This window comes from Colletes gigas, unplaced genomic scaffold (genome assembly GCF_013123115.1).
Source record: "Colletes gigas isolate AHSC1104 unplaced genomic scaffold, ASM1312311v1 Colletes_gigas_Sc00004, whole genome shotgun sequence".
Lineage (NCBI taxonomy): Eukaryota > Metazoa > Arthropoda > Insecta > Hymenoptera > Colletidae > Colletes > Colletes gigas.
In genome coordinates this window covers 8,342,512-8,368,997 of record NW_025106633.1, presented here as the reverse complement: position 1 = coordinate 8,368,997, position 26,486 = coordinate 8,342,512, and the positions used below count along the sequence as shown (strand labels likewise).

The window sequence follows — 26,486 nt, the reverse complement described above, 5'->3', positions numbered from 1 at the left end:
AGAACGAAGCCCGAAAACAATTTCGGAAGAAAGCTTTGACCACGCAGAAAAACGTATCGCTTTCACGGATACGCGGAACGCGCGTGATCGTTCGCACGTAATAAACAAACTCGTGTCACTCGATATGCACGGACGTCGGTATGAACGAAATAAAGGAAAGAGGTAAAGGTGCGGCGGGTAAATAAGGAAGAACAAATCGGGGAATAATCGTAACGTACGACACATGTGCATCGGTGCGATCGAACGTGTTATAAATCTTTCCTGTGCATGTAGGGATTTCACCACGCGACTTGTGCATCCTCTGTCTGCGAAGGACACTTATCAAAAAATCGAAGGTGGGATACCACAATGAAAGCCAAATACGAACCCGAGCGGACAAAGAAGTGTGGGCAAAATGCGTATCGAATGGTGGGGGTGGGGGAGGTGGAAAACGAGGAAGAAAGAAATACGGAAAACGGGAGGGGGTTGGGGTAGCTGGAAGCTTTTTGGGGCGCGGGCAAAGGGAGGTAGGGGGGCTAAAAATTTCAAGTTCAGTCACCAGAAAAACGCGTTTGGGATGTCAATGTAAAAGCGATGGAAGTGTTGGGACAGCACACCGTCAGGGTGATGTAAAAGACAGGGTCGAGCGAGCGAGAGAGATAGAGAATAGAGAGACAGCGCGCGTCCAAATTTCGGAGGGAAAACTCCTACCTTTTACTGGGATAATCTGGGATTTTCAGAGTGATGTCATAGCAGAGTACGTTCGTTGTGCTAGGCGAAACCGACGGTCGGCGATGGCCGTGCAGCTCACCACTGAGAACACTGAGGTCGCTCCATGTCTCTCACTCGACCCAAGCCACGACCTCGCCCATGTTATGGGCCTACTGATATTCTCGAGGTCGTATGTTAAACCATAAACCACCAAATACGTTCATATATCTGATTAATATCGCCCGTAAACTAGCAAAGATATCGTCTGATATTCCGCGTAGCAGTATCTGCGTCGCAAGATTATCAGCGTTCTTGGGCACTGACGTCAAAGCCTTTCACGAACTTCCAATATCTCGCCGTGGGTTAATGGCGGCACCACTTGCTTGCATCGCAATAGTCACGTTGTTTTCCGCCGATATCGACGGAGAAAAAAATTCAACGACGCAACATTTATTCTCGTATTTTTTACTAAATGCGTTCTTCTTTTTCATTATCGTTGCTTCTTTCAAACGATAAATGACGATTTACGTTCGAATTTTTACAAATGTTGCATCTACGAATGAATCTCCTTTGTCTTCCTTGGCGTTTATGTGTTTCTACCTTGTGCAAAGGGGCCGCATATTCACGAAAAGCTCGACGAGTTTAAAAAGTTCGCCACGATGGGAGTATGGTAGGTGAGTCGCTTTTACAATACTGTGAATCTCCATAGACTATTTCTCTTTCAGTTCCTGTGTCGTAGCATTTTATGAATCATATCACATCGAATCTCAAGATTATATATTTCTTAAATCCTTTTAATTTCGCAATACTCGAAGAGGCTGTTGAGCAACCGATTCGCGAAAAACATATATTCTTTATAGAATTTTTAAGATACGATATACTAAGCTTCCGCAACGAACAATTGGACAAAATGATTATTTAATCACGCGGAAATTAATTGAACTAAGAAACCGGTACCTTGCAGGGATTTAAACATCGTCTCCAGATGCTGTAACATCTAAATAATAAAAAGCTATGATTTACAACAGATTATAGGGAAATTATACAGAACTACGTTTCTTATTCCTTCGAATCATACCACTTTATGCATATACATACACTCACTACACTGAAGTTGCGCTGAAGGGAATATAGTAGATACGTAAATGCAACCCCTTCTCTTTCCAGCAAGGTTTTAAAGTCGTGCAGATGAAACGCTAGATGGCGTTATTGCAGCTGCACGATGCAGAAGTATGTATAGAATCACTATGATGCTGATCGTATGATAGAACAGCTTTAACTTTCCGAAACATCTAACCTGGACACGAATAACCTACATTTGCACGACGAGTCGCACCATTAATTTATTACGTATAAAATTAATATTATTACGTATCACCATCATGTTATTAATATTACCAAACTGCTAACACATAAATGGTTGACACCGCAAATTAACTGGTATGACTGGTATTAACTTTTCATAAGTGTAGCATTATTTAATCCCAACTACTTATCCGAAATATATTCTATCAATGCACAGTTCGCTAACATATAATTTTATTTTTACTTTTATTTAACGTTTACCTTGTCGCTTCTAAATTAATATGAAGAGTAACAAACGTATAGTTACATTTCTTTTTCTCCTCCTTCGAAGCAACAACTTTCGATGTTTCCATATTTAGAAAGTAGATTAGGAAAATTATTATATATGATTTAATAACGAATATTGTATCGTTATACTATGTTTATATATTTTACAATGCATAAACATACGTTTGGTCGATTATTAACAGCATGAATGCAAATATATTATTGCTAAGCAAGGAAAAACTTATTGTTCGAATTGACACACCATTTTTATCCATTTTTTATCAAAAGGTTTCGAGCATTTCCTGTTCATCTTTCATAAAGGCGATCTGATAAACAAGGAAAGAAACAATAAGGTGTGTAAAACCATTTCTTAAATTCAGACCTGTGTCACAAGGTGTCGTGCTTCACTACTTTCGACCAATCATCACGCCAGTACCTTCCGATCGTTATACAGAACGCCAGTTTATTTTATAAATTTGCCATAGAATACAGCAACAAAGTAGTGTGTCGAGCAACAAAAAATTCTAAAGCATTTTTAACATATGAGAAATTGCAAAATTATATTTACAACAAGATTTTTAAGGGCACATAATAAATTGTACGAAAAAAGCCGAAAATACACGAAAGAGAAGCGACGCGATTGGACAGAGTAAGTCATGTAAATCGAAACGCTCTTGGCTATTGGCCGAACACGAGTAGAGGGGAATGTTCGTACCCTTAAGATAGGCCTGCGTCTTCACAAAGACAAGAGACAGTATTGGAGAAGGATTGTGCTTACAGGCACGAAGTTTACGAGTTCAATCGCAGTATCTGGTTTCAGCGAGTGTAGTGTGAGTTAGAGGAGCGAAGAGGAAAGGTTACAGTGAGAGGAAGAAGGGAAAAGACGAGGCTGAAAATTGACGGGCATCGATTAGGATGATTACAAGCTTTTTTCAAATTCAATGAACGTCGTTTAGTGCGTGTGCGTATACAGTCACGTACGCGATATTACAAATAAAGTTAATTCACGTTTGTGAACATATGCCGTACACGCGCGTGCGCGTAGTGAAAGGACGAACACATAAATTTCGCTGTCGGACTGTGATCGTATCGTGAAAAATCCGTGGAGGGCAGCGAAAACAAACAATTCGTGACCGCCATCTTGCGCCTCACCAGCTGCGTTGAAAAGAAGTGGGAGAACTAAAACGACGTGTGTGTGCTTTTATTTTGTTGGAAGAAGTGCAAACAAGAGGTGACCTACGGTCACCGAATGTGGTCAAATTCGCAAAAAACACGAATAGGGAGGACTGCGAGAGAACTCGAAACAAGCGGGGCGAGGTAGCATTGCGCTCGTAGAGGAGGTTCGTGGGATACCCCACCAAGTTTATTTCTCCGCGTTCCCCCTACCCTTTGTGTCCTGGATCTCGAGATTATTGCGCAGTTTGAAAAATCACTGAACACACAACACCATCTAAAACTTTTGGTTTCATCTTCAGAGAATAGCCCGCGGACATAATACGGTAAGTCTTCCGGTGTACATTGAAAATTAATTACATACATTCATCCCCTCTTCTATGTTTATGCGGCTTCGTAGCGTTGTAGTTGTTGAACGTAATAGCGCGGACAAAATCTCTCGGTATATTTTTATTATCAATTTATTTATGATCAAAATAATGAAATTGATTTGAAAGATTTTTTATTCGGTGTATTTTATTTCTACTTAAACATGGAATGTATACGATATTTAACACGATGCAAAGTTTGTGTTATTACTCGATCATAAGCATTTACATTGCGTGACATGAAATAAAACTGAATGAACGAATTTAATTAAGGCATGTTTATTAAATGCGACGTATCGTCTTATCGAACTTAACGATTATCGATTCGATCGGAACTATGTATATGATGGCGTATGTGAATAAAAGAACGATTCGTTTTACAGACGGGTTGATTGACTTTGTGAGTCGAAAGTTCGATAAAGAAGCCATGACGAATTCGGCACCAAAATTGAACAACAAGGTAGAACGGCATGGTTCGCCAAATGTCGGCGTAGACCGGCACCATCACCGTACAGGTGCAATGAAATCGTCGACGTTCTTCCACAATAGCGGAAGATCTTTTGGCAGAAATTCAACCGGTAGATTGAGCTGCAGTCCTCATTGTTCGTCCAAAAGTACAAGAAATTCTCTGATACGGTACGACTACAGTCCCCGCGGAAGTCCAACAAACAGCTTTTATGCTGGTGCAAAGTTTTCCGAACCGCCGTCTCCTGCGAGCCTTCCCAGACCACCGAGCCATTGGACTATGAGACTGATGGGCAGCTGTCAGCAAGCTGACAGGAGTTGCGATATTTCAAATCATCTTAAGATGATATTAAACGTCCAAGCCTGATACCCAAAGACCAACGGACCGCTAAAAACGGTTGTCAGCTTTTAAAACAAAGAGACAGGTACAACGTTATCGTCCTCCCTCATGGATGAAGGATGTATTTTTCTCTTATATGTGATATCAAGCTGCTCGTTTAAAAAAAAAAGAGAAAGTGTTTACATGAGAACAACTGCGTGATAACACAATCTAAAGACGATACAAGTAATACGCAACTAGTTCAGGGCACCAGTGTCTTCAGTTTCATGGAATGGATGCTAAGTGAAAACCGTAATTTGTTCTTTAAGCTATTATACAAAGCATACAAACACTAAGGAGAACGACGCGGGTGCGTCTGTTGCGAACCGTGATTCAAGTATATGATAACTTGTAACAATTCTATTATGCGCCGTCTATGAAGATATAAACGTATGTATTTTAGATTATTATTATATATGGTTAACTTGCAGAGACGCATACACATACACATATACACAGCAGACATTATTATATTATCTGTTTGACGAAATGGTACGAAGACACAAGCAAAGTTGCATTAGCTATTTTTAGAAATGATAGCTATATTTTTCTTTTTTTTTCTTTACTCAAAATTGCCACAACATTGGCACTGTTGATTATGATAGTAATCTTTCATTCTTTTCCGTTACGCCCAAAGCAATTCTAAAAACGTTTATATGGTTTGTCCTGGGATTCATGCTATCATTTTTTTTTTTTTCATCGAGGATTACTATATACTTACAACATAAGTGGTAAACTTTAAGTATTATATATATTCGTCTACTGCTCTTTAGCGTAAACCCAGGTATCGATTCAGTATGTCTCTGACTAATGACTATAATCGCTAATTTGTCATCCCCAGTTTTTGTTAAGCTTTTGATATTTTGGTGTAACTCGTAAGTTTATTCTTAAAGGGATAATCAAATTATCCTCGTAAGAATTTTCCATGCAAAATTTTTTTATTTCTATTCGTCTTACTCTTTTATTGAAAGTATTCTTATTATGTTTGCAACTTTGCAATACCTCTGCAAAGCAATATATAAGATTCAAATGACGAGTTTCCAATGTGTATACAACTGGATTAATACTTTGGAATTCGTGATTCATTGATTAAAAAATGAAATAAATGTGATCGATGATCGAATGAATGATGGAGAAAGAGATTAAGATGTGTGTCGATATATGATAGTTATTCATTTCTTTCAGGTGTTCATGATCTAGCAATATTTGTGCTTAAATTAAATAATTTTTACGAAAAATTCCTATACGTGACAAATTAAAAAATTAGTTTTTACATAATATATGAGGTGTAGTCGGAACATTGTCGTTATAAAGTCAATATAGGGCTCTTGCTTATCTTCTAAATTGTAGTATCGTTCGATAATATCGTCGATAATTTCCTACTATATAAATATTACATTGGAACATAAAGTCAAAAGTTTTTTTCTTTTTTCCATAAATGCATATGTTTCAAAAATTCTTTTAATCGTTAAATTTTTGCTCGATGGATACAACAATATTTTTTTGTCTTTCTTTTTCAATAATATCGCACTTATTTTGACATTACATTATAACAAAAGTGACAATGGTTTTTAATTGCCTTGCAAATTTTTTTTTTTTTTTTTTTACTCGAAACAGATACATTTAAATATGTAGACTGACCAAATTACTTGAAGCGATATTTTAACCAATACTTGATTTTTTGTTTTATTTAAAAGAAGGCATTGTTTTTTTAAATTACGTTAGTTTCATTCTCCCCTTAGTATATACTTTTTTTCTGATAAGTTAGTTTATAGGGTGAATTACGAAATAAGTTGGTGTATGTATATGCAGATCTCAGAACGAGTGCATCCAATACGTCTGTATGAATGATTATATGTATGGAAGAATGAGAGGGAAAGTGAGAAAAAAAGACATCAAAATGTGCAATTTCGAACTTTCAATTACTTTCTCCGTATTTGTAGTCCAGTAAGGCAAAATTTTTAATCGTATCTATAGCATCTTTAACAGCCGTCGCGTGAAATGGTTGATAGAAATCCTGATGTGAGAAGTCCGACGAGAATTTCATTGGTTTCAATCAGCAACCGGTTCTCATCGAACACGATCTCTCGATCAATTCTTGTTTTTCTTTCTCGATAGCCGGTGCCGTGCAGTGGCTGGTAGAAGGAACAGTTTCGAGAAAAGAGAAAACGGTCTCGTTCGTAATTCGATTATTCGTAAGCGTATGTTTTAAAATTTACATAGTTTCCACGAAATTATTATTTTCCCTTAATATCGGTTAATCGTTATTGTTGAAATTCCTCGTAAATTATCGAAACAATTCTCTTTTTTTTGTTGAACGCGTCGATCCGACGATTTCCGTTCACTGGAAAACATTTCACAAACAAGAAAGTTTCATCAGCTCATGTGTGATAAGCGATAGAGTCGGAAAATAACCGACGATCCATACGTGTAATCTGGTTAGTTGCGAAATAGTTCCTGTTCTCGATGGAAGAGGAATCGTCGTCGCAGTAGTAGATATAACCTGTTAATTTGTTGAAAAAAAAAATCATTTCGTTGGGTGTTCTTGTTCCGTTCGGTGGTTTTAGTTTCGAAATAATTAGTACAACAGATCTCTTTCTTCTCAGCCGTAAGGCGTTTCAGTATTTGCCCAGTGATTCTTTAAGTTTTCGAAATGTCGCGAACCTCCTCTTTAGTCGTTTAAACATCAGTTTGTAAATACGTGCCAGGGATCGGTTAAATTTTTCACGAGCGTGCGTTACGAATTGTTCCGAAGGCTCATCGGGCGCGAAGTAAACGAATTAAAACACTGCCGTCCTGTGAGAGGTCGATGAACTTACAAAGCTGATACGTACGGAGATTATCGCACAGACGCGCATCGATTACGAATTGTGTAAATAGACAGCGGTGGAAATTGTAATTTTGAACAGCACGTGTAAATGTCCTGTAAAAATTAGTGTATATACGAACGAAAAAAAAAAGTAAACAGACACGTATTATGTATATGTATATATATACATACGAATAAGGGGAATAATGGTCTCGATGGTAACGGCGTTTTGTTCCGTTCCGATCGAGAGCGTGATTAGAAATTCGGATCTTTAAGTGCAGCAATATAATGCGTACACTTGCTCGAGTCTCGCTGAGAAGCGAAAAATAGTCAGTATGTGCAAAGTAACAAAGATTTCAACAACAAAAAAAAAAAAAAATAGAAGGGGGGAAAGACAGTCGAAGGTTGCCAGGCTCGATTCGAGCGATCTTTCTGTTGGCGAATGAAACAGAGGGGGCGCTGCGAAGGGATAACGAACGAAAGAAAGAAAAATGACGTCCGGTAAGGACGGGGAACGAGAGGCACGAATTACAAAGTGAACTAATCAACCAATCGATAATATTAATGAAAAAGAATGATAAGAAATTAGCTGTGATGATGACTCTATAGGTACTACTAATTTTTAATTGGTAACTGATCAACATATATATATATACACACATATATATTATATATTATATGTATATGATAAATAATAAGGCGGGGTAATTTAAGAACGTGCGAGTTACGATGACAAAATGAAAATTACGGTTCTTTCGAGAAAAATGTGAGGGTAACGCGAGAGAGAGAGAGAGATACGATATACTCTAAAACAAAAATGTTGGGAGACGATTTTCTCTGTCTCAAAAAAATGGGGTTACCACCCCGCACGCTCTTCAAGTGTTACTATTAATTTATCGTAATGTTTTAGTGGTTAGCGATACACGCAGATATAATAGTGCTCGAACGCGCGCGACGCAATAAAAAAAAAAAAAGGGGGTGCAATGTTTACCGCGACAAGGACAAAGGAAAAAAAAATATATTGTTTAGGAACTCTCGAAATACGTCGTCCATCGTGTGTCGTAATCTACCTTCGTGACTTTAAGATGAGAATATAGTTAGTAGTTCTAATTATAAGAGCCAACGAGAACTTGGGTCGTTTCGAAAAATGGGATCGAGGTCGGGCGAGAATTTTATCTTCAAAGACGGTTTCCGGTTTTCGATTTACGCTCTTTTTCCGTTTTCCAAGAATTTCGAATTGCTGGGATTACGCGAAACGGTGGATAAAAAATGCCCCCGCGGGGTGGTTTTGTCGAAATCGGTAGACACAGGATCAGGGAAGGGAGAAAACAAAGGACACGAGACGATCCATACTCGACTGGCATTTATTGTGATATTGTAACGTACAAATCGTTCGTCGCGAGTTACACGAGAGATCGAGGAATAATCGATAAGACAAAATTATGATTCTCGTGAAAAGCTTCACGGATGTGTCATGGGTCCATTTTGAAGGGGAAAAAAAAAAAATGAAACACAAAAGATACAAGTGGCATCCTCGTCTAACATTCTGTGGCTTGCAGCATTTTTATGCTCTGTTCGTAGTCACGCAAATGTTGTCTGTTGTGTTCATAGTGTTGTTTAACAACGAAATTCGAATTATCGATTATGGGTTGCAATATTTTTTTTTTTGCCTAAATTTTTCTTTTTCTCTTGTTCAAATTTGTCGCAACGTAGAATTATTTTGCCCTCTTTTGTGGTCGCGATCACGAAACGTTACTCAATGATAAGTTACACGGAGATCGAAGAAGCTGGTACGATAAAAAGAATCGAAAAATTTTGTTTTATGGTTTGTCGTTGTTTCGGCTTGGCAGGAGTTTCGTTTCGCCAGCATTGCTTTGTTTCAAAACTATAGAGCCAGCGAATGTTCCGATATGAAAAATACCAATAGGAGAATTAGTTAACCGACGCTCCGGAAACGCGTTTGCGTCGAAGCGAATGCGTCATTACAAACTGCCATGTCTACCATTATTTACACCGTGATGCATCCGTCGACGAACATTGCGTGACATGTAAGCGAACACATGACTTTGCATGTGCTTCTTGTATGTCCCGTTTAAATCTACATATGTATCTTCGTACCTTTTGAACAATTTTCTTTTACTGGTCTCTTTCGAAAGTTAAAATCGTGTCCTGTACGTTCGTTACGCAATCAAACTGTTGTGTAGACCTACTTGAAACGCTAGAGTATATATCGAGCGAAATATACGTTCGCGTTACGTATCTCTTTGGTTGTCCCCGATTTCGTTTATCGAATTCCCTCAAAAGCACGGTTCAATTTGTCATTACGTCAGAAGCATGCGTGTCTCTGGTTTTCTAGGTAAATTAGCTTTTGGAGAGCTTCCGCAAAAAGCGACCGGGGATTCCCCCGTCGTTGTTAGATTTTTCTGTGACGCGTACTTACAAGCACTCGTACGGATTCTTCCGATCGAAAGAGAGCTCGTCTACTTTCCAGTAAAAGCGAATCGTGATCATTATTGCAGACCATTTCTTTCGTCAAGCAGACATTTTGCTTGTTCCTCGCAAGCAACGCTTCTTTCCTTTTCTCTTAATAAGTTTTTAACCAAGTTTACTGAAGTGTGCTCTTCGTTTTAAAATCATACACATAATTTTAGATTAATGACTTCAGGAAAACTGTCTCTTGCTACTTTTCTTCTTTTCATTTTGTATTCACGATTACCTTAGGTTTGTAAGCAATTGATTCGATCTATTCGGTTTAAGAAAATTTTTGGGTAACACTTGAACACTTTCTATGCGTTTTAGCGTTATACTTTTTATTTTTTGGGGAAACTCGCATGTAAACGTTAAAGAGCAGAGAAATTCTACGAATTTTGCATATCCGTGCCACTTCTCGTAAGGAAAGAGTAACCGGTGACTAATCGAACGTTCTTTTAAAAGGATAATAAATAGAAGAAGAAAAAAACACACACGCTCATGAAACAAAAGGAACCAAACGTCTTCGAACGATCGTCAAACGGACATATTAAGTCGCGCCACGAACTTTTTTCAAAGGTATTTTTCACGAAAGAACTTCGTGGCGTACATTTGTGTCGATATCATTCATAATTTCTCGCGCGAGAGCCGAAAATGGAAAAATCACAACAGCTCATCGATTTCATACAAAGTATGCACTGATCATATACAGGGACACAAAACACAGCCACACGAAACACTATGTCGATTAATTAATTAAGCCTTAAATTTAGAATTAAGTTGAAAAGGTCTGAGAAATAGATGAAACGGAAAAATGGAGAAAGAAGGAGAGAAAGAGCTCTGTCGTTGAAAATAGCCCGCGGTCTACGATCGAATAATTATTCTGATCGGATCTTTTCAATGTTTCGATTATTCCTGTGTACGTACGTATGTACCTACGTCCGATATCGGTAATGTTTTAATTTCGAGGTCGAGTGTCTGGCGTAACCAAAAAAAAAAAAGTAAAAAATTCAGGACACGCCGTTCTTGTTTCAATTGTCGCGCGAATATTATTCCGTTTTGATTCGAGAGAGCCAAGAAAGCGTTTCGTCATTCGACCACGCAGATTCGCTTGTTCGAAGGTCGTCGACGGTCGTCGGTGTCGTTTCGTATTCGAATCGTATCGCTTCGAACGCGACGCGACACTCTCTCCGCTCGTCGACGCGAGGGAACAGGAATAGAAGCAAACAAACGCTTTTACGGGCTGCGTGATTTCGTGATCAAAACCAATCTTCATATGTATCGATTGATTGAAAACGACATTTTCGAAAAGCTATAGACCGTCGTTAAAGGAAACACGATTTTTACCTACGGTAGCAAGGAGAAGTCGCGTATCTATCGATTGTTTACTCGTAAAAAAAAATTCCCGTTAAAACGCAATCTTTGACGAGCCTGTCGATGACAATATTTTTTATCCTTCTTCCTGCTGCTGCTTGTGAAAGTCCGGCCGTACAACAAGCGCGACGCTCGACGGCCCAACGTTCTTCGTTCTCCTTCATTTTTATTCTTCGACTAAGTTTAAAAATGGAACGGTTTTCGCGTCGAGTGCTAAAACGAACAGAGAGAGTGGAGTTGCACAAAATTACACAAGCGTTGAGAGGTCGAGTGTTGTCGTTCCGATGCACGGTTAACTGAAAAGTAGGGAAAACGGATCGGCCGCCGCCGCGGCAAGAAAACGCACTGACTATTTTAGCGAATCGAGATTCGACCATGTACCTTGATATATAATATACCATGTGCGTGTTTCAAGAAAGTATGTACGCGTCCGAGAGAAATGAAACGATAGAGTGTGTGTGCTTGAGTGTGCGAGCGTGCCAAAACAGTGAGTTTGTGTGAGTAAGAGAGATAAATATATATATATATATATATACATATTATATATATTATATACGGAGGGAGAGTTTCTCGCTCTTGAAGCAAAGAAAGAAAACAAAACACGGACGCGTTTTGTCCCGCGAGTCGGACGGATTCGTTTATCCGTTAACTGGGCGAACGAAACGAGCGGGAAAAAAAAAGTGTGGGGAGGAGGCTCGCTGGAAGAACGCGTCCGTTTGGTTTCTCAATTTCTCGCACGTGCAGAGCGCTGGTTCCCCGACGTTGCAACCGATACAAAAAAAAAAAAAGCAAAGGAACATGAAACACGATATGACGTTTGTGTTCTAAATTTTAACAAACGCACAACGATCGTGTGACGTCGCCCGCACGTGCGTGACAATAACATTTTTCCTACGTGTAAATCGGCGAAATAACTTTAGTTTCTTTCGTCTTTACCTTTCGTTTACAAGACTTAACGCCGGGGAGTAACGTTTGCGCGAAGAATTTCGACGAATCACGGCTCTGTCTCAGTCGCTCTACCGAGCTGAAATTAACGCGAGTCTTCCGTTGACGGGTCCGCCTTTAGTTTAGAGCCCGAACAACTGGGTGACATTTCAAATTTGTTTAAAGAGTACATATTTATTTACGTTTCGTTAAACGAGAATTTTAATCCTCTACAATCCCTGTTGTCTTTGAAGTTACACGTTTCCATTATTTCGAAGTCTGATTTAATCCCATCATTAATATGTATCGATTGTGGTTTTACGTCAATAGTATAGCCAACGAACAATTTGTTTACGAATGTTAGCTACAATTTATCGTGCCAGGATTGGTACGCTTGGAAGGTCGCGTTTATTTGTATTTACCTTTCAATTTACATCACGTTATTTGTGTTTATCAATTCTCCCGCCGTGTAATTGTTTTCAGAAGCCAAATATAATTTGGGTTATAGAGGGTTAAGGTTAAAGAATTAATTGTACAAAAATTCAAGCAAAATTCAAAACAAACAAATTTTTATTCATTATCAAATTAATTTTGGACAAAGATTTATAGATCAATGTCGTTTCTAAAGTGTAAGACGGATCCCTTGACGCAAAAAAGTGTGCTACACCGCCTACAAATTTCACGATATATATCACCGATGATTCGAATCGTCAATTATTAAGTTATTTGCGCCGCTGGATCTCTGTTGCGATTATAATTGGCCAGTATTAAAAAATTAGAAAATTCTAGTCTCCAAACGTTCCAGAGGATCGTCGGCAGATCCTTAGACAAGCTTCGTGCTATAGAAGCGGTTCAAACGAAACGATACTCATTCGATAATTAAGTTTAGCCAGTTAACCCTTTTAGGCCGACTGTCGTGCAATGTTACCGACTCGCGAATCTTTTTTATAGCGATCGACGGTTTGCAGTGTATTTCTGTGTTCACGGATCCAAACTCTATCGTCCGACGACGATACGCACCTATTTTTTCAACGTCTTTTCTACGACAGAACTCCTTCAAAGGTCACTAAAATTTAAACGGCAAGCTGCACCGTGTGTAGCTTGTGATATCGAAAGTCGCGTCGCGCCTGAGGGGTTAATGGAATATGCGTCATAAGGTTTCAGCAACAAGGTTGGAACTCGCGGGGCCACAGACAAGTGGCTCCCTCCGCCGACCTCGTTGGAGAAGCTGGATCCAAAATGGACATTAGAACTTGTTCAACGACGGCTGTTTCTTTAGTAGGCCTAGATTAGTGGGATCCAAGTGTACTAGATCCTTTCTCACCGTCTGCTCGAGATACCCCGTTTACGTGTATAGAGGTTTTAAACCGAACTGCCGTGTACGTTCAAGGATATTTGAAAAAATCCTCGAACGCGAGTTCTCGCTGCTCTAGACGGAAGAAACGATCGACTTGGACTCAATGATTTCCGTGTCGGAGACTAGGATTTTAGAATGTTAAGAGATGAAATTTAACGTGTTCGTTGCCGGAAGAGGTAGTATTTTACCTCGCCTATACTCTACCATTTTGCGATGGCTTTATGGTGGGAATGTTTCCTTTATAAGATCCCTATTATTTTTCAAAATTCAGCGTGTGAAATTTAAATTTGTTTAAAACTCGTATCTCCGTCACGCAACGAACGTGTTAAATGCGATTTGATGCGCACAAAACGCTTACGGAATCGGAATAAAAATGGTTCGAAGAAAACGGCCTTTCTCTTGCGCGCAGATGTTTCTCTTCATCGTTAGGGTACGTCCTACGAACCACGTGGCATTTCTTCTTCGAATGGTTTCCTTATATTTTGTTCCCCGTCTTTTGTAAGCTTACATTTTACACCGAGCATCGCTGTACAGAGCATTGTCCCGCGAATTCTCTGGTCTGCTTTAATCGAAACGACGATCAAAGTAACGAACGAAAGGAGGCGACTCGTGCCAGTGCACCAGATGGCACTACTCAGCGGAAGCTTATACTTCAGAAACGACACGGGATTCATTCTTCTCGTTCATCAGCGCCATTTTAAGATTTTCGACCCGTTCACCTTGGAGACAAATGAGAGAAAAAAAAAAATACGTTTCAGGCAGACAGAAAAATAACAATCACGCCAAAGTTAAAAAGGAAATAGTTCAAAGATGATGCAAAAGTATTATATGTGTATCCATTGCCCGTTGCGTTCGCGAGTATAGGCTTCACGAGTCCGATAAGGTTATACAAAAAACAAAAAAAAAAAAAGAAGAAGCAGAAGGTCGTCAGAACTTTTGTTCTGTCGTTCCAACGAATAGAAGGGCGACGAGAGTTTACCGTAAGCAGTAAAAAAAAAAAAAATCGTAGATAATGTTAAGGGCACCGAGTCGCGATCTTTGTGATGAAAAACGATTAAACGCCGAGGGAGATGATAATCACTCGTACGATGACGAGTGGTGATAACGAGAACCCGGAGAACAAAGATGACGATTTTTCCCCTCCCCCCTTTCGTGTCTCCTTTGATAACTCCGTCGCGGACACGATGCAATTTGCTGTCAAGTTTTAGAGTACGTAAGGAAATAGAGTTATAAAAGTATATCTATTATTGTACGTAAAATGCAAAATGTACGTTTAAGGTTCGGCTAATGCGCATTAACGGTACGAGAAACCGCGTAAACGTGCAACGCGTTATGATGGGTGCCCGTTTCCCACGCAACGATGAAGAGGATATCGACGATTGATAATAAACGATGTAACGATAACAAAGTTGTACATACGGCGAGAGAGAGAGAGAGAGAGAGAGAGAGCGAAATGAAATGAAACGAAAATTCGTACGTGCGAGCTGTGCGACAGACGCACGATATAAAATATTTTGTTAATGCAAAACGATGGAGGGTGTGTGTTCGATGAATTGGCGGGGATGATGATGGCTGTGCGTAATTTTCGAACGCGCGTTTTCAAAGTCGTCCAACCGAGGTTCCCCCGACGTTTCCCACGGATGGAATTTTTCTCGCGGCCTCTGAAGCTAAAGTTATTCGAGTAACGCAAGAGAGCACGGATGGGACAAAATGGTGGCAACAGAGAAGAAAGAAGAGAAGAGCGAACGCCGTCGTTACGCGCAAGAACGAGACTTCCTTTATCATTCCCAAGCTCATCCGCCATCTTGGTCGTTTCCACGTTCTGAACGTGTACGTCGCCGAAGCATCGATTAAAAAATACATTCCGGTTACAATCGCCGATCTCAAGATCACGCACGATTCACAATTCATCGAGGAGGAGGTAGTCTCGGACTGGGGATTTTTTTTCCAATGGAAAAGGAGGACCAAGACTGAAGAGAAACGTGAGGACAAGAGGATAACGGGAAGGGCTTAACGATGGCGCGATCGACGAAGAATGGATCATCGATTGGGCCACCTTTCGACGCGCATCCCGTTGTTTTCTTGGCGAAACAATCGTCTCGTGTTTGCGCGTCCGACGTGGAAGCGAGGACTGCTCGAAGAAACCGGTATTTGGTAGAAAGAATACAAGCGAAGAGGTCCTAGTCGTTGGGGGGAAAAAAGAAGGCTCGAAAAATTTTTTCAAGCATCGTCCATTTACGGGGCTCTATAGAGGAACAATTATTTTTTGCCGTTTTATCTCCTACCTACGAGGAAACCGAGTCTTAAAGAGTTTCCAAAATAGGAACAAAACAGTTACGGCGAAATGAATTGAACGCAAACGACGATGATGTTAAAATGATCGAGGGATCGTACGAAGACGAAGGGGAACATTGATGAGCCAGTAAATGAGATGGGTGGAATGCATAATAATCATGACGGTACCTAAACCGTAATCGTTTATATCGTAATTTTGGTACTGTTGTATTCGGTGTCTTACGCGCATTTGCGAGATACACCGCGTGTATCGACGATGGGCACGAAGACGAAGAGGAGATTGTAGATACAGCACCGAGAGGAGAATATAGAAGATGACGAGGATCGAGCGTAGGTGGATAGCACCGAAGAGAAAGATCGGAACGAACCAGGATGAAGAGTATGTGTCTTTGAAGATCGTCGATTTGATCGCTAAAGGATCGTGAGAAACGTATCTGCGAAAAGAACGAAGCAAATATATGTGGGAATCAAAAAGAGAACAAATCTATATTGATCATTTTGGGATTGAAATCGGATCTACGAGCGAAGTCAGAGCGAATGTGAGAATTTTTTAAGAAAAAAGGGAAAAAAACGATCAGAAAAATGTCTTTTTGAGAACAAAAGGCGCCAAAAAAAAAAAAATCTGTATAAAAATCAGTCGAGAGTGCGTGCGCGTGTGAAAGAGAGGATGAATGGATACGCGAAGAAGGTTCGAGGGAAAAGTATAAACAAGCTGGGAGAAAGTGACAAGAAGATGAATATCGACAGGAAGAAGAGAGAAATCAGGAGCTGTTGGTGTGCAATAATCGTCGGGAGGAATTGAGAGCTTCCGGCGAGAAAGCTCGAAGAGACGAGTCGATGGAAGAACAAATTTTTGGATCCTCTTCCATCCGGAAACAAAGTGTATTTGGTGCGAGAAGAAGTCTCTGATGCTGTTCGCGAGACTATTTCTAAAAATTGACGGTCTTTTAAAAAGAATATTTCGGTACAGCACAATTACATACACACAGGCATACAAGTACATCCGCATACACATATATGTACATAACGCGACAGAAGTGCAGAAGAAACAACAGAGGTCACACTGTGTCGGTTCGATGTTGAAAGATGAAACAGAAGGGAAACGAACGTTTGTGCGAGTCACGTGTGCGGAATTCGAACGAGAACACTGGACGCACATATCCTACCGCTGTATTATCGCAATAACGGATAGAGGGTAGTGCAAGAAACTTCGATGAGTCGAGAGAAAGATTGCAGAGGTAGAGATGCAAAATGGAGAGAAAGCTGTCTCTGTAACGGGAACGCCTGACAATTTTCGATGAAAGGCACCGTTACGCTGGAAGGAACACGACACACGCCGCATTTGATGTTTCTTTGGTGTTTACCTAGCGCAGATGGAGCCATTTCACGAACAAAATGGAAGAAGAAATAGAACCCGGAGAAAATTTTTACCGTTTCCTGGTATCGCAACTAATATCCCCTTATTTTTTTTGTCCCCGTCTCGTTTTTCCCCCTCCCCCCAACTTTCTTCCTGCCCCGCTTTTCCTTGGTACTAGCGAAACGAAACATGGCGGAAATAATCTACGAAACTACATAACCTTTCATTCTTCAAGACTACTCGACGAGAATCGTCCTTAAGCTTTTGTTTTCGTCTTACACCTCAACAAGACTATTGCATATCCCGTCCACATTTCCTCTTACTATCCCTTTTTAATTTAGGGCCCTTCTCAGGGCCCGCAAATACTTCATCCACGAAGAAGCAACTTTTTAGGTTAAACTGAACATAAAGAAACTGTCCTTTTCAGGACACTCGATCAAAACTGTCCTTTTCAGGACAAATTACTTGTGTCCGTTTTAGGACAAAATGGTCAAAGTTGTCTCTTTTCGAGGCAAACTTTGTGAATGCTTTTTTACAGGATTACTGTGAAACTTGTCCTTCGTAAGGACAAACTCAGAGTTTTACCAGTCTCGGGAGGGATATTAAATAAAATTGTTTTCCTTTTCAATAAAATTCTATTGTACCTGAATTACTTGCATTCGTTCTAGGGTCGAATAATGATATTAGATTTTACGTGAAACTCTGAGCTTGGATAACGCTTCGTTAGGTGCGTATATTTTTTCTTGTGAAATTATAACGCTATACTCTTCGTAAATTAACTCCATTTTTTGTTACAGTTTTACAAATGTAATTTGTTCGCAAGAAACTTAATTTCGTTCGAATACCAACAATTTTTTCTGACGCAACATGTGGCTTGTGTGTGCAGATGTACGTACACATGTGTCGAGCGTGACTCGAGCACATTTGCGTAAAAACTTAAGAAGGCCATGGAAGATAACCGCTATGGAACGTTCAGGAAGTCAAATATGTCGCGTCACGTTTCACTAGAAAAACAAGTAAGTTTTACCGTACAGTCGCGTCGTAATTTCTGACAAGACCCATTTTTTTGTGTTGTCGAGAAGCGTTGCATTATAAAATTATCGATAGCAAATATCAAAATAGCAATTTGAATAATTGCTTGCCTGTAAAAACCGAATGATAACTTATTGTGCTTTGAAAGAACGAAAATAAATCAAGTAACTTATTTTCAATCACTTAACCTATGTTTGTTTCATTTTGCAGTGTCATCGTGCGACTATTTTTCCACCAATGCGCGGTGTAGGAGGTTTTGGCGAATACTTGGACGATGCCCGGTCAAGATTATTGTGCTTGTGTGGGCATTTATTACAGAAATATTTATTTGTTACAGGTCGCGATGTGACGAAAAGAAGTATCAACTCTATTCGACCATCTATGGATTGAACCAAATCTCTTCTAGTCATTTTGATTATCTACAATCTGCAACGATTATCTACGCTGATTGAGTGGCCTCGAAACTTGATGAAATAGTATGAAGATTAATACTCTCGTTGCATCGATTTACGTAAACCAGTCGTGTTGAATGAAAGAAAGGAACGATAAGTTGACTTGTTTGACGATTATTCTTATTGTTGATTTTGTTCTGTGTGGTTACATGCAGCTGTGGCAAATTTATCTTATTCATATAATTCGTGACGCGCGTAACTATGACGTCCAAGTGTGACTAATCGAAAAAATGAAGTCACGGCTCAAAAATTGAAAGTAAGAGCGTGACGAGCATAACTGTTTTCTACGCGAGGGAAATCGGTTTGGACCGTTATAGTCATTCGTTTCGCCGTTAACAACATTATTGTATAACTTTAAAACACGAGATGTTTTAAGGTTATGGTTTTGTACCGAAAACGAAGTGTTAATAAATGTATTTTTAAATAATAACATTATAATATCCTTCGACTTGTAATTCACAGATTCCAGCCTAGGCGGTACCGTAAGTTCTTAAACTTTCTAGAATTGGTTACAATAGTAGGTCGTGTCGATCTGTCTTAAGCTTTCACTTATTCGGTCATATCGTGGAAAGTAATTGAAACTTACGAAAAAATCGGTAAATACGTGCATTGATTATGCATACGGAATTTTGTATCTGACTGTTTTTCAATATTTTCTTAGACTGCCAACAATCTTGTTTGCTTGTACTTTTATCTGCATTCTTTATACGTGTATTTTCGCAATAAACATGTTAAGCTATTTTCGGGCAATGAAATGTCCGCTTCGAAGTTGTCCTGGTATATTTAAAGCTCGTCCACGATATGTCTGATGTAGTAATCATGTGTTATTAATATCGCGGTATTATTATCCTCGTTGCAAGAGAATTCGAGAATGCAACATTGTTGACAGGAAATGTGGGAATCAAATTTGTATAAAACAACACGGATACAATTCGTACAAAAGTAATATATTTTGTTTGAATAAATATACATTTGTTTTGTTACATGTGTCGTAGGAAAAGCAAAGTTTATTAGTAGTACAATTTGTGAATTAAATAAACGTTAAGTAATATCGTTAGAACAATCGTCGTGGAATTTTCCAGATTTCTATATTTGCTTGGGTGTCGCCTATAGCCAGCAAGTCTCTGTAAAACAAACATATAAATAATATGACGGGAATATACGATCGTATATTGCCGGAACTTACTGTTTAGAATTGACGCATAAACAGCTGGTGTTTTCCCTGTCGGAAGTCTCAAATTTCACATTTGTTACTGGTCTACCATCCGTGACATTGTACAGTCTTACGTTCGAACCGGCGCCATAAGTTGCCAATACATCTTTATTTCCAATCATCCACGTAAATCCTACAATCGTATTTTCAAAGGAAATCGATCGTAGACACACATGCTGAATAAAACAAATAATAATAGAATTAATATACTTTGTTTGGTACACAGTAAATTTCACAAACGAAATCTTTACCTCGTCAAAATCGTATATACGCATCTCCTTATCCGTGCCAGCGCTGACAAAAAGATTACGAATAGGAGAGAATTTAATGCAAGTGATGCTACCTTCGTGTCTGTCGTATTCGTCTATTACAGGATCCATAAGAGCTTCATCTCCTGTAATCGAAACATATAAGATTCCAATACAGCGGTACTAAAAGAAAGTCAATAAAATGCACACCTTCGATAGGAGCGACGCGATTTAAACTGCACTTATATAATCCACCGCACAAGGTACCCACAACAAACAATGCAGGATTTTTGTACGAAAAGTCGAAGCTGGTGATGCACAAACCAGATTCGACCGCGCGTTCACGAGTTCCACCCGCACTACGTGGCCTTGAACTCTCTATTGGATTGTACTCTTTGGCTACTTTGTATCTAAAGAGGAACACGACGTAACAGGAAATAATTTCAACGACGGATCAACAATTCCGAAAGCAACAATTACCGTTTGTATGAACGAGCAAGACTAATGTTAGCCACTATTTTACAAATGAAAATATATCCATCTTTGCCAGAGGTTACTAGTACGGATACATCGTTTGGAGTTCTTGCTTTCCAACACACTTGAGACACGCTATCCCCGTGCGTCCAGACAACCATTGATGCCGCCGATACATCGTCCCTTAAGTTCCAAACAAGAACATCACCTTTGTAAAAATGATATATGTAGAGTTTTCCATCCATAAACGTGCATATTTATTTGACAATTTTATAAGTTACCGTTAAACAAGCCGGCTGCTATAATGGATGGATCGACCGGATGATAAGCTAAAGAGGTGACGCAAGAATTTGTTTCTAATGTTTTAGTCGGTGTATCTGTGAAATCACCATCCTTTGTTTGGCTGTACAACTGTATTTTAGATAGATGATCGCACCATGTTTCATGATATGGGTTACCATGAGATACAGCTAATGTTCCACCTGCATTACTCCAACACATATCGCTCACTTTCATCTGTAAGCATATTTAGATAGTTCAAAATCATATAAAATATTAATGATTAGGAATAATCGGCTGTTACCTGCAAATCTGTTTCATTTGCAGTATTAATCTTTTGTAGAAGCTGAGTGGTTGCAAGCGAATCGTCGCTGGTTTTTGGCTCATAATCTTCAAATGCATTGGTCCCGTATGATTCATCTAAAGCTTTCAATATACTTGGTGTAACTTTGTCTAAAAATTGAGCCAATCTTTGATAGTCTACTTCTGACTTCTTCTTTTCCTCTGGTACGGTTTGAATCTAAGAAAAGACATTTTAATCGGAAAAGAGTCCATATAAAAATATATCCTTTTTGACCTGGTAACTTTAAAACGCACCTCGATGCTTCTTGTCTCAACCGTTTGCACGGTGTTTTGATTATAAATAATCTCCGTTGTTTGTATATTCGCCGACAATTCCGATCTGGAAGACATTCATAATGAAAAAGAATAACGAAACTTCTACAATAAAAATATCAGAATAATTAAACGACATACTTTGCAGGTGATAATTGCGAATCGAAACTGACGGTATCGAGAGACCGGTCGGTGAACATTATTAAACAAAACTTGTTTCACTTTTTAAAACTGTTTATTGTTTGACTGAATATTTTCAGTCGTTAATGAAAAATACGTGAACAATTCACGATTTTAATGGAAATAAAAATAAGGATATATGTTGTAATGTTTTATAATGTCAGTGTTTATTTGAGGACATTTCTTTTGGAATACAGTGTCCATTTATTGGGAAATTCTCCTCCTCAATTGTCGCGAGAATAGTACGCCAGATGGTGTTATTTAAACTTTGAAATAGGTTAGTGGTGCAATGGGCAAACTTTTATTAATACATAATACATTACATTTTAATACATTTACAAAATATTATTTACTTGTATCAAAATTCATTCTGAAAATAATACGATAGGTATTTCGTTAAAATTGGTTCATTGGACTAGTAACTTATTACGATCGAACTACAATACCTTGAAACGTATTGTAAATAAACAAAGTATTCGGAAAGCATACATTTATTTTTCATAAAAATGACAACTTGTAATTATACAAAACACGTTTATAATCTGGGAATTTCGAACTTGTTCCCGGTTAAATAGACGATGGATTTCAACTCTTCTATCAGTTGCGTCAATTCCAAGCAGGGCTTTGGTGTCTGGTAATAGAAAAGTTTAATCATTCTTATCGCATCATCTACAATATCAGATTTATCAAAAATTATTCCTTTTTTAGCATTCTCTTTGTACGTGTTGCATTTCTTTAACAGTTTTACGACGTCATAGAAAACATCCTTTTTGATGCCGAAATTCTATTATCAGATAGAGCAAATATAAATATCCAAATACTGTAATTTTTGGTGTAAATTTCATTATTAAGGAACTCACAATAACCGATTTTAGATCGTTAAATAGGGGCCAATTTTCCTGGCATGGTAAACAATTGCATTTGAAAAAATATTTCTTTAGTAGATCTTTCTGTCGTATAGCTTTTGGTATATACGAGTAGAGCTGGCTATAACTATCGAATATCTTTAAAAAAAATAATTTTTATCGGTAGCGTTATACTGATATAACTTCTACGGTTGATTTAAATATTCGTCCATATACCTGCTCGCCTTTTTCAATAGGGTATAGGGCAGACATAATCATATGTCCAGACCTCGAATGTCTGGCTACGTTTGGATCGCAGCTGTGATTAAATAAAGTAAGAAACGGCATCATTGCACTACCACGTGAAAATGGGAGCATTCTACAAAGCTGCAGTTCCGTGAACTGAAAATACAGTAAAACATCGATTCAATCTTTCAAGTTTCGTGTTGTTTTCAAATTGATCAACTCTATACTTTATGTACTTTTTTTAAAACTTTCATCGAGATAAGTAACTTTCCGTTCACGTCGCGTGGGTTGTATATGCCCCACATTGTCAAGGTTAACAGTTTTATTTACGACATCTATAAGATTATAAAAGTAATTATTGTTAACAAATTACTATAGTCCGAAACGGCGTGTACGGAAAGTTCACAAGGCAAATTCATATTAGAGTCTTCGTATGGTTGCCTTTCTCGCGATTACATACGCCGTGTCTGTTACAGGGAATCAACCGTTGGTTCCTTAATATGAGGCCGCCGACAAATGTGACGTCGTTAATTTTCAGCAACTCGGCTATATCTTTCTTCAAGGGATTCCCAAACATGTTGGTACACGTCGCCAAGGTGTATAAAATAAAACTAGCATTCAGGGATCTGATAAACAAACGGTCTTCCGTATCTTTCGCATGAGTGTCGAAAGCTAGTAAACATCTATATTTATTGCCCATAAGAACACCATTCTTAGAGAAACCTTTCATAAATGGATCTGAAAGATTACACAATTAAAATCACTATTTTTCCATGTTAAATGTACGAAGTTAATTACCATTGCAACCGTCGACTTCTTTCAATTCTTCTTTTAATGCCTGTATACTCGAACTTTCTCTCACAGCCTGTATAGCAATCCTTAAGCTAAATAACTGTGACGTGCTATAATTCATCTTCAACATAGAAGGAAACACAGAGCATTCTATGTCATGATATTTTTGCCAACTTGTGATCTTACATTCTTCCGAGCAATACATAGAGCAAGTACAATAGTCGCATGGTATATTAGCCCAACATACTTCTAAGCAATTTGAGCAATGCGTGTACATATTTTCAGGATTTAAAAGTAACGAATAAGGCTTTTCTACAACTAGTATTTCATTAGGTTCTATTTTTTTGGTAGCCACAATGTGTCTACCATATTGTTCATTGTACTTCATAGTTAATGCATCGGAGGCACAAGGAAATTTAGCATTGCAAGTCTTTATTGTAGGAAGAGGAGGTTTAATTCTATGTTTTTTATTACTTTGTTTGTTCGTGTTACATGTTTTTGGCATCTTTTTTATAGAAGCAAGTTTGTCATCTAAGTTTTTACAATTAACATTGTCCAAAGACATTTTGTTCAACCACTGTTGTGCTTCGTCTATAGCAAATTCCATTCTGGGATGATTCAGAGCCTCGAAACAATCAATTTGTCTTACATAAATTTTTGCTCTTAACTTGTCTGGGTACGTTAATGCCAATGCTCTATCTATATCGCAAATGCACTCTTCATATTTATGTAATTTTATTAAAACTGCTGATCTATTTGCATAAGCCAGAGCAAGCTGTTCAGAAGGATAAGGTGCATAAGCTATACTTTCGGTATACAGTCTTAGTGTTTCCATGCAAGAGGTACTTGTCAATGGCATGGAAAGAAATATTTTATTACCACATTCCCTCAATTTCTCAGATTCCTTTGCATTCTTTGTATCATGATACATGCTAGGAATAATATTATATTTTAACATAACATTAAGGATAAATATTATACGTTCTTCATCTGTGCATTGCATTTTGAAATCATTAACAAAATCTTGATCGTTATTTCCAATTATCTTTACCCTTATTATATTCCATGCTTCTGTTACATCCATCTTTTATTTGCTACAATAAGATATTTTTGATAAAAGGAAGAACTACACATTGATACAAAATTATTTTTAATTATTATTTATTAGTATTCGTACATCGTATTAAGTATTTATTAGGAAAAATTAATAAAAACTGTGTGCATTAACAAATCGTCTATAAGTAGAAAAATAAATAATTGAATTTATATATTCCTAAAAATTTTCGAAGGGCATAACCCACGAAATGTTTTCCAAAGTATTTAAATTTTGTAAAGATTTATAAAATATTTATATTTTGGTTTATACAAATTTTACAAAAAATATATTTTCTATTCGTTAATGAATCTGAGTATAAATATTCTTTATTAACAAGGTATCGAATATTAATTACATAGTGTATTCGGTATTCGTCGAAACATCGAAAGTAAAATGAGTATTTAATATTCGTCAGCACGAATGAATTTAAAATACAAATAAATATCAATATTTAATGAGAAAATGGAACGTGACTTAATGTTTATCGATTATTTTAAACGATACAGTCAATATTTTACATGTATTTCAATTATAAAATTATTTGAATATGCCCATTCCTGCTTGGAAATACCATTGACGTGTTACAGCTTGTAATACGATACCTTTTAGGATGCCTACGGCTTTGTAAATACGATCTCGACAATTAATTTTCGGAACTTTTAAAATATTTACACGTATTTTAAATCGTTTCAAAATATCAAGAAAATATTGTAAGCTTCTATCACTGACGAGTGACTTAGTTTACTCTATTCATTTTTGGTACGCGGACTAAAATAGTATAGCATTTCATTCTATTGCGATCAACAGCAACGTGTACACCAAGCATACACATTGCGATTATAGTAAAACGCAATTACAATGGGTTATTATTATGAAGAATTCACGAAGTGGCATGCAGTCTCTGATTTTTTATTTCCGAAACGAACGTTTCGTTTTATGGGAATTTATGTTCCATGATCTTCAGTATGTGCCGATCTCATGAAACAAATTAATGCATTTGCAGCGCACTCTGCAAATCTCGGGGAACTATATTCAACCTAACCATTAAAGTCGGCAACATTAGCAAATTCAAGAATTTTGGCTTCTGCTGTTAGGTTAACGAAAGTTTAACCACAGACGAGGTATACGAGTAGACCTTTCACCCAATGTATTTTTTCAGCCCATTTTTATAGGGTCTCGAAACCCCATTACCATTTTCGTGTCATTTGCAACATTACCAACAGATTTTGAAATTAATTTCAATCCCTTCCATAGTCAATTCACATGTATTTACATACACGCTACAGCTGACTGCCTACCAATACTAATTCAGCGAATAGTTTCTCAACTGACCGCCATCCATGAGAAGAGGGCGTTAAAATCACCTCCGAATTTTCAGGTCGGCATAGCAGTCAGATTGGGCCACGAAAGTCCATAAAGTGTGAGGTCTACTCGTATACGTCGTCTGTGGGTTAACGATTTTTAAAATAAGGTAATTATATTGTGAGGCTTAATCTCTAAGGTATATGGAAAGACAACTGTGTAAAGTAGAAAAGTGTAACGACAATGAATCATTAGGAAATTAAACGTTGCCTGGTATCTTTACGTTTCATTTTGTAGCAACAATTTCTATCTGAGGCACCTTTGAGCACAGGTATTAACAATATTATTCGAGATGCGAGATTCAATGTCGTTTAATTTTTCTTCTAGAAATACGTATTTCGATGAGGGGTTTGATCTTTCCCTCTCCCATGTCCCGCCATTTAGTTTAACGGTTGGCACGCTAGAGCGAGGGACCGTCAT

General features: G+C 38.1%; 4 protein-coding genes and 1 long non-coding RNA gene across 7 annotated transcripts in view; 2 read left to right on the top strand and 3 right to left on the bottom strand.

The window, feature by feature from the left end:
• LOC122405227 (RING finger protein 44) overlaps positions 1–1,022 on the bottom strand; it is a 41,885-nt gene extending 40,863 nt beyond the window's left edge. For 2 of the 3 annotated variants that reach the window (XM_043409796.1, XM_043409803.1), the window contains exon 1: positions 691–1,022. The gene's annotated coding sequence lies outside the window, so the exon portion shown is untranslated. The remainder of the gene's footprint in view (positions 1–690) is intronic. The other variant, XM_043409801.1, reaches the window with a different exon arrangement.
• Positions 1,023–4,230: 3,208 nt separating this feature from the next.
• Positions 4,231–4,635, top strand: LOC122405169 (proline-rich nuclear receptor coactivator 2-like). Its single transcript, XM_043409708.1, has one exon. It carries the CDS (start codon positions 4,231–4,233, stop codon positions 4,633–4,635), a length of 405 nt encoding a protein of 134 aa, XP_043265643.1.
• Positions 4,636–17,842: 13,207 nt separating this feature from the next.
• Positions 17,843–19,007, top strand: LOC122405226. Its single transcript, XR_006259751.1, has 3 exons — positions 17,843–17,959; positions 18,030–18,248; positions 18,475–19,007. It is a non-coding gene; the product is annotated as an uncharacterized LOC122405226 (long non-coding RNA).
• Positions 19,008–19,704: 697 nt separating this feature from the next.
• On the bottom strand, positions 19,705–21,936 carry LOC122405204 (cytoplasmic dynein 2 intermediate chain 2-like). Its single transcript, XM_043409751.1, has 9 exons — positions 21,687–21,936; positions 21,528–21,612; positions 21,235–21,450; positions 20,933–21,167; positions 20,658–20,859; positions 20,388–20,587; positions 20,181–20,323; positions 19,903–20,105; positions 19,705–19,840 (listed from the first exon to the last, which is right to left on the bottom strand). The coding sequence occupies exons 1-9, from the start codon at positions 21,743–21,745 to the stop codon at positions 19,771–19,773; spliced, it is 1,413 nt and encodes a 470-aa protein (XP_043265686.1). The 5' UTR covers positions 21,746–21,936; the 3' UTR covers positions 19,705–19,770.
• A 324-nt stretch (positions 21,937–22,260) lies between these two features.
• LOC122405203 (SET and MYND domain-containing protein 4-like) lies at positions 22,261–25,558 on the bottom strand. The gene is made up of 6 exons (XM_043409750.1): positions 25,307–25,558; positions 23,615–24,702; positions 23,277–23,554; positions 22,808–22,972; positions 22,586–22,729; positions 22,261–22,509 (listed from the first exon to the last, which is right to left on the bottom strand). The coding sequence occupies exons 2-6, from the start codon at positions 24,690–24,692 to the stop codon at positions 22,261–22,263; spliced, it is 1,914 nt and encodes a 637-aa protein (XP_043265685.1). The 5' UTR covers positions 24,693–24,702; positions 25,307–25,558.
• Between the last annotated feature and the right edge of the window lie 928 nt (positions 25,559–26,486).

Excerpts from the sequence above, each read along its gene's own strand:
- LOC122405203 (XM_043409750.1), bottom strand. The coding sequence starts at position 24,692 with ATGGATGTAACAGAAGCATGGAATATAATAAGGGTAAAGATAATTGGA. Across the intron at positions 23,555-23,614 it reads AGAAGTCGACGGTTGCAATG|ATCCATTTATGAAAGGTTTC; the intron begins GTAATTAACTTC and ends GTAATCTTTCAG. Across the intron at positions 22,730-22,807 it reads CTATTGAAAAAGGCGAGCAG|ATATTCGATAGTTATAGCCA; the intron begins GTATATGGACGA and ends TTTTTTTTAAAG.
- LOC122405204 (XM_043409751.1), bottom strand. The coding sequence starts at position 21,745 with ATGTTCACCGACCGGTCTCTCGATACCGTCAGTTTCGATTCGCAATTA. Across the intron at positions 20,860-20,932 it reads AGCAGCCGGCTTGTTTAACG|GTGATGTTCTTGTTTGGAAC; the intron begins GTAACTTATAAA and ends ATTTTTACAAAG. Across the intron at positions 19,841-19,902 it reads TTATGCGTCAATTCTAAACA|AGACTTGCTGGCTATAGGCG; the intron begins GTAAGTTCCGGC and ends TTTGTTTTACAG.
- LOC122405169 (XM_043409708.1), top strand. The coding sequence starts at position 4,231 with ATGACGAATTCGGCACCAAAATTGAACAACAAGGTAGAACGGCATGGT.